We start from the raw sequence: 8095 nt of genomic DNA on the forward strand, positions 1-8095 counted from the left end.
CCATGCAGGATGTCACATCTCTCCATAGTGCCCCATGCAGGATGTCACATCCCCCCTATATAATACCCCATGCAGGATGTCACATCTCTCCATAGTGCCCCATGCAGGCTGTCACATCCCCCCTATATAATACCCCATGCAGGATGTCACATCCCCCATAGTGCCCCATGCAGGTCCCCTATGGCCCCATACAAAAAAAAATAATCCAATACTCACCTCACTGCTTCTCTGGATTCCAGCGTAGCCGGCATCTTCACGCTGTGCGCTGTGACCACTCAGGAGAGAGCGCGGTGTAAAGATGTCACTGCGCCCTCTGACCTGAGACGTCACAGAGCATCAGCGGAAGACACAGGAGCTGCTGTGCAGGCACGGGGAGGGGTAAGTATGACGCCGGGTGCCGGGGTCCTGATCGAGTGGGGGGAGGGACGGGAGGGGAGAGGAGAGGAGAGGGGAGGGTCGTCACACTTGTCCTCGGGAGATAAGCGGCCGTAGCCGCTGATCTTCCGACGATAGCCGCATGTAGGTCAGCGGCGCCTGCGGTCGGGGGACTTAGGCTGCGAGTAGCCGGCTGCATCTCCCGGCTGCATCGCCACTGACCTCCGTGCCGCACATGAGCCGCTAATGGCTGCCATGTTTTTCTGAAATGCCGCGTCGCTGATTGGCCGCGGCCGGACCAATCAGCGACCCGGGATTTCCTGAACAGACAGACAGACAGACGGGATAAGACAATTATATAGATAGATTTACAGCAGCAGAAATTGACAAATTGCAGATTTCAAAATGGCATCGCAGTTCAGTTTCTAGAGCTTAAAAAAAGCACAGTTTCCATAAATCTCATCCTGTAATACGCTTTTTTTTTTTAACACAAAAAATAAAAGGCATAAAAATGCACCAAATACTTAATGTGGGAACTTAGTCTAAGTGGAAAAACATCAGGGTTTAGTCAGGGGGTGCTTTGACGAGACTTCACAATAGCTATATGGGGGTTGTTTCCACTACTTCACTCTTTAGAAAACATATTCTGTAAGCACGTAATAAAATGAGATCATTACTATGGCTTGTTTAATAAAATGTAAGTAATCATACCATACTCAGGAGTCATAGGCATTACTAATACAAGAGACATGCAAGACATCTAGATGAACAATGCATTTCTTATGCGTGAACCACTTATACATAGGTAACCGGATTTTCACAAAGTCTTTGTCTGCAATTGATGCTTCCGGAGTCTTGATATTTCTGATGATTCGTGATATATTTTGAGATCTGTTTAATGCCGTGTGGAATGTCACCAGAGAAATACATATATATCCAGGGGTTTACACAGCTGTTTAGATTTCCCAGAAGCATTATAATTGTGAATACAGGACCTATAAGAAACCCAAAACAGCATGTTAGGATTTTTTTTATTATTATTAAGGGTTATAGTATCGATTGCTAATATTTACAATACCTATTACTCCCCGCCTTTGATTTCTGTTAATGTTTTATTTATTGAATTATAGGTTAATTATCAAAAGCAGAAAGAACTTTTCTCTACAGAGCACTTTATACATGTCATTACAATTATTAAAGGGAACCTGTCACCAGGTTTTTGATTCCACTTGAGAGCAGCATGATGTAGGGACAGAAACTTGATTCCAGTCACGTGTCACTTACTGGGCTGCTTGATGTCATTTTTATAAAAATCAAGCTACAGTAAGAAAAAAGTGACAGGAAGCACACCAGTAAGTGATAAATCGCTGGAATCAGGTTCTTTGTCCCTAAATTATAGGAAAAGCCTGGTGATAAATTCCCTTTTAAAAACAATACATTTTTAAAAGGAAAAATGTACTGAACCAACAGTCCAGCACTGTCTTACTACTTGTGTAAACAGAAAAAAAAAGTCTTAGGCTATGTTCACACTATGTTTTTGCTGATTTTTTTTGCTGCTTTTTTAGGCTATGTGCCCACAATGCAGAAATGAAGCAGAAAATTTCTGCAGCATTTCTGCATCTCCCTGGCAGAAAAAAACGCATGCAGATTGTACATGCAGATTGTGCATGCGTTTTTCCAGCAGAATACATGCGGATCCACATGCAGATTGACAAGCGCTTTCCAGGCGATAGCATCACTTGGAAAGTGCTTGACAACTAGGTCACACTGTATAAATCCATGCAACCAGCATGGATTTATACAGTGTGAACCGTAAAAATTAAAACAAATAAAGCTATACACACCCCCGAGGCCACGGCGTGGCTGCAGCACTCGTTCCTGTCTGGTTCCCGGCTGCCGGCATATCGCGAGACACAGCGGTGAAGGGCCTGCGGTCACATGACTGTGACGTCACCGAAGGTCCTTCAGCGCTGCTGGCATTCAGAGAGAAGCCGCCGGACAGGTGAGTATAAACTTTATTTGTTATTTTATTCTTTTTTTACAGGTACAATGGTACCCAGGTCTGGATGAGAGTCTCCTCTCCTCCAGAACTGGGTACCATCCGCACATAGAGACGCATAGAAGCCGCTTGTAAAAATGTACAGTCGCGGTTTCTGTGCGTCTCAATGCAAGTCAATGGCGGGAGTTCCGCTGCACTTCCGCAAAATTAAATGACATGCTGCAGATTTTTGTACGCAGCATAAACGCTGCGGAAAAATCCGCAGCATGTGCATAGAACATGCGGAATCCCCTTGGGGACCATGGGGTGCGGATTACCTAGCGTTTTACAAGCGTTTCCGCTGCGGAAATTCCGCAGCATAAACGCTTGAAAAACGCTACGTGGGCACACAGCCTTATGCAAATTAAAAGCTGCTTTTTATTTTTATAGTACCAGCAAAAACTATGAGATGAGATTTCAGAAATCTCATGCACATGTTTTGTTTTTTTTCCTGACTGAGTTGGAGAAATGCTGTTTTTTTGAAAATGGCAGCATGTCAATTCTTTCAGCGTTTTTGCAGCATTTTTTCACCCATAGAAAGCAATGAGTAAGTGCAAAAAAGCAGCAAAAACATTGCCATCAGTTTTGGCAGAATTTTTAATGAAAAAAAAAACCGCAGGCACAGCAAGATGTAAAACACATTTATTTTTGTGATGATTATCCCAAGTTTAAACCAAAATGTCTTGGTCTCCTCGCCTGAGCATGGCAGTTAGGATTAGTAGTTTAATTAACCCCTTCACGACATGCGCCGTATATGTACAGCACATTGCGTGTCTCCCCCTTTGATGCGGGCTCTGGTGGCGCTGAGCCCGCATCTTTCCCGGCACATGACAGCTGATCTGATCAACGTCACATGATCAACGCCGCGGCATGATAACCCGGGGTCTGCAGGAGACCCCTGTGTTTGTCATAGCCGATCTGCTATGAGCGCCGCCCAGCCATCGGTCTTCATAGCAGATGAGCACTTTTGTTACACATAGCATAGAATTAATCAGATCAGTAAATGAGAAAAAGGCCAGAATTATGTCTTTTGGTCGCCGCAACATTGCAATAAAGCGCAATAACAGGCAATCAAAACATCGTATCTACACCAAAATGGTATCAATAAAAACATCAGCTCGGCGCGCAAAAAATAACCCTCACCCAGCTCCAAATCCCAAAAAATGGAGATGCTACAAGTCTCAGAAAATGCCAACATTTTTTTTAACAAACTTTGGAAATTTTTTTCATCACTTAAATAAAAAAGAACTTATACATGTTTGGTATCTACGAACTCGTAATGACCTGGAGAATAATAATGGCAGGTCAGTTTTAGCATTTAGTGAACATGGTAAAAACAAAGAAAAAAACAACTGTGGAATTGCACTTTTTTTTTAAAACCAATGATGTTGTTCAAAAGTACAGCTTGTCCCGAAAAAAGAAAGCCCTTACACAGCCATATTGACCAAAAAAATAAAAAAAGTTATGGCTCTGGGAAGAAGAGAAGCAAAAACAAAAGCACAAAAATAAAAAAGTAAATTAAGCCTGAGCATCTCAATGGCCTACCAATGTGTGACAGTAAACATTGCCCGACCAATATGTGACAGTAAGCAAAGCCTGACCAATGTGTGACAGTAAGCAAAGCCCAACCGAAGTGTGAACATTGCCCAACCAATCTGTGACAGTAAACAAAGCCCGACCAATGTGTGACAGTAAGCAAAGCCTGACCAATGTGTGACAGTAAACAAAGCCCAACCGAAGTGTGAACATTGCCCAACCAATCTGTGACAGTAAACATTGCCCGACCAATGTGTGACAGTAAGCAAAGCCTGACCAATGTGTGAACATTGCCCAACCAATCTGTGACAGTAAACAAAGCCCGACCAATGTGTGACAGTAAGCAAAGCCTGACCAATGTGTGACAGTAAACAAAGCCCAACCGAAGTGTGAACATTGCCCAACCAATCTGTGACAGTAAACAAAGCCTGACCAATGTGTGACAGTAAACAATGCCAACCAATGTGTGACAGAAAACAATGCCAACCAATGTGTGACAGTAAACAATGCCTGACATACTCAATGCACTGCTAATGTCTTAGGTAAGCAATAACTGACTAATCAACTCCCTCCGCTGTTTTTACATTTGCAATTGTGTGTTTTTTCATGAACTTTTTTGTTCAGAAGAGTCACAATTTTTTTAAACAAAGTTTTTTCACTAAATAATATAGACAAATTGCCCTTTTTTCCAAAAATGTTTTATGGTTTCACATACATCTTGCATTGGTGGCCTAACATTGTTCATGGTGGAAGCAAAGATGAACTTTGGAGTCTTGAAAAAACACAGCAAGAAAAGCAGCAAAAAAGCCAACAAAGTACACTTTTTGTCTCCAGCTTTTCTACTGCCAAGAGATCAGGTTTTGACTGTAGAAAAAAAGCAGCAAAAAAGCAACATGTGAAAGTAGCCTTAGCGTTAAATTAATGAGGTACTATGTTGTCTAGGTCATTAAGTCAATAATATCTTACCATCAGGAGTATCAGACGACCAAGCAGCCCACATCTGAGCGATGAAGAACGGGGTCCAACATGTGACATAAGAGACAACTGTGACTACAGTCATCCTCGCATTCTTAATCATGGCTTTTGATATGCAGTTAACACTACTAACTCTTGTTATTATTCCAGTCTGTGGATCATGAACTAGAAACCTCCTGTGTTTTTTCACAAAGACATTCATTTGTATCTCCCAGCAGATTTTTATCTGACATATACTAAGTATTGTAACTGGAATAAGAAATATAGCTATAGAAATCCAAGTCACATATGCCGCTAAGCCCCAAGGTTCCATGAAGTGAGCCCAGCATTCAAAGATGCCTGGAGCAATCTCTGTTTTAGAGAAAATGAAAGCCTGGGGAACACTGAAAATGAGAGAGATTGACCAGCTTGCGAAGATCGCAGAGTTACACAGAGCTCGTTTCTTCTGAAATGTCACCATGGGGTAACATATTGCTTGAAACCTGTCCATGGTCATTACAACTATCATATACGTAGAGGCAAACATTCCAACTAGTTGTAAATACTTAATAATCCGACATAGTGGATCAGGTCCAATGAAAACATCAGTAGAGTCCCAAATCAGCTGAGGGAGGACTTGAAAAAATGCCACAACCAAGTCAGCCAAGCTTAAGTGAAGCATAAACAAATACACCCGCGAGAGCTTCTTTCTTCTGTTCCACAAAACCAAAATCAAGATGAAATTTCCAATTGTTGCCGCAATGAAAATGATTCCGAGCACAGATATTTCAGCGTAAGCCAAATGCTCATCTCTCTTGGACCAGCCGGTTATTTTAGTCCCGTTGTTCTTGCTTACTTCATAGCGTTGAAGAGAATGTTCAGGGTGGTCGAGCTTTTCCATTATAGAATCTGAAATGTTTTTCATTGTGTGAAAATGTTACTGAATTGATGTCTTTTTTTCCTTGAAGGTTCTTTTGTTGATGTTCTCTTCATAGACCTAAGAGATAATGATTTTAATTTGGATGTCCTTATGAAGAAAGAGGTATTCTTTAATGGATACGCATGTAGCTTTTGCTCGCTGTATTTCAAACCTCTATGGCTGAGCAGCACTCCTCCTCCTGACCAATTCCATGACTTGTCTTCAGTCAGGAAGGGCCATCCCTTTCTTATGAATAATAAGAATTTTACATATTGGAAGTAGATAATGTGCTATATAAATGATATCCGACTGGTTTTGTATGGCGGTGTATTACCCAGGATTTCACAACAGGACTAAAGTCAATGAAACAGAACAATTTGCCTCCAGAATCTGGTTGATCATATAAATAATGTCAGGATGAATAACAGGCTTTCTGGAAAAATAATAATTAGGCAATTTATGATAGAGACATAGATATTAGGAAGCTGTAGAGAATAGGAAGTAAGAATTTTGTAACATGCAGGTAAACATTAAGGGGGAGACTTGGATATTTTGTCTGTATTTGTCTTGAAATGGGAAATGGCCTCAAAGAAAATTATGTTTGTTTTGATTTTACTCAGAAGATTATCTATGAGCAGAGATGTCGCTGCAGTAAACATATGGTCAAAGATTGAGAAAGGGTGTTCGTCTTATTTATTTTTATACTTGCTTATATAGGGCCATCATATTGCACAGTGCTTTACAGGCATTACAGTTTAAGCAACCAGATGGTAATGCTTAAAGGAACTGAATCTGGAGAAATTAGCACCAACATGCTTTCAGGGGTTCATTCATCTCGTTGTAGCGTCGGCATCTCTGCCTCCTGCCGGGCAGAGACGCCGATCCCCTCACCGCTGCGGTCCCGGTCCGGAGTTCTCCGGCTCCCCTCCTACGTCCGCCCGGGATGCACACACCGCGCGCAGTTCCCCGGGCACTGTGCTTAGGGCGTGCGCACTCCCTCCCTCTTAAAGGGGCCGCGCGCGTCGTCCTAAAGAGTCCCCGGCCAATGGCCAGAGGACTTCCCTTGTATAAGGCACCTCCTCCAAAATGGAGGTGTCTGTGCAAGATTGTTGTTTGTGTGCTAACACTCTCCTCAGTCCTCAGGTTCCAGTGTCCGCCAGCCTGTCTATCAGCCGTGCCCGCCTGCCTGTCTTGCTATCAGCTGTACCCGCCTGCCTGTCTATCAGCTGTACCCGCCTGCCTATCAGCTGTACCCGCCTGCCTATCTGCCGTGCCCGCCTGCCTGCCTATCAGCCGTGCCCGCCTGCCCGCATCACCTGCCTGTCTATCAGCCGTGCTCATCTGCTGTGCCTGTCGGCCTCAGCCATCAGTCCCGTCGAGTCGCCTGCTCTCACACAAGGTTGGTCCCAGAGTGGCACCTGGTTCACCTTCCCGGTCCCTCCTTGCTTCATGGAGTCGACTAAGCCGCCATGTGGCCAGGGTCGGTCCGGGTAGGTACTTAGTTACGCCCCTCTGGTCCCTCCTTTGTTGAAGACGAGAGGGGATCTTACTTCTTCCCAGGTAGACAAATAGATTAGTTATAGAAATCTCTTAGATCGGCGCTTTCAAATAAGACACTCACTACAGACTGTCTCAAGAGAATAGTCCTGTTTATTATTAGATGTCATCATAACATATACCCTTAGTAAAAGAGGGTAGGACTCTGTAAGATGTAAAGGATTACGTAGATTATATGCCATCTTTGGCACAGAAAGTGAAGAACAATTACTTGCCAATTCTCTTGGAGGATGTACATCCTTTCACACAGATAGTGTTCTGCTTACCACTAACCTTGGGTATAAACCAGGTTAAAGGATGTTTAGGGAGTTTCCTGGAATTGATATGTGGGTGAATATGGATAATGTTCCTTGTGGACAGATTTAGGACAAGCATGATAATTGTAGGCTCTGTCAGCCAACTCTTAGGTGTGCATACAGGTCAATCTTGTGATTTTGGCAAAAACAAGATGAGCTGAATCGAGCAAGAACTCAGAGTAAATAGATTTCTTAAAGGCAATGTTAATTACTGAATCATTATTTTAACACCTTGTATCACAGCACAGAGGTTCCACCACCCAGATGCGTAACAGTTTGCACAGGCACTTTGTCAACGCTCACCATAACGATTGGGTAGAACTTCTGTCTTGGGCCGAGTTTTCTTATAACACCCATGTGAGTGAGTCCTCTGCTAAGTCTCCGTTCTTTGTGGTTTAAGGTCGACACCCCCGAATTCCG

At 43.1% G+C, this 8095-nt stretch overlaps 1 protein-coding gene across 1 annotated transcript; it reads right to left on the bottom strand.

Moving 5' to 3' along the window:
- Positions 1 to 1059: 1059 nt before the first annotated feature.
- LOC141165065 (isotocin receptor-like) lies at positions 1060 to 5984 on the bottom strand. The gene is made up of 2 exons (XM_073650710.1): positions 4916 to 5984; positions 1060 to 1370 (listed from the first exon to the last, which is right to left on the bottom strand). The coding sequence occupies exons 1-2, from the start codon at positions 5826 to 5828 to the stop codon at positions 1171 to 1173; spliced, it is 1113 nt and encodes a 370-aa protein (XP_073506811.1). The 5' UTR covers positions 5829 to 5984; the 3' UTR covers positions 1060 to 1170.
- Positions 5985 to 8095: the final 2111 nt, after the last annotated feature.

The sequence above is a fragment of the Phyllobates terribilis genome, unplaced genomic scaffold, assembly GCF_046119375.1.
Source record: "Phyllobates terribilis strain yellow unplaced genomic scaffold, ASM4611937v1 Scaffold_11__3_contigs__length_659146591, whole genome shotgun sequence".
NCBI lineage: Eukaryota > Metazoa > Chordata > Amphibia > Anura > Dendrobatidae > Phyllobates > Phyllobates terribilis.

Excerpts from the sequence above, each read along its gene's own strand:
- LOC141165065 (XM_073650710.1), bottom strand. The coding sequence starts at position 5,828 with ATGAAAAACATTTCAGATTCTATAATGGAAAAGCTCGACCACCCTGAA. Across the intron at positions 1,371-4,915 it reads GTCGTCTGATACTCCTGATG|GTCCTGTATTCACAATTATA; the intron begins GTAAGATATTAT and ends GGTTTCTTATAG.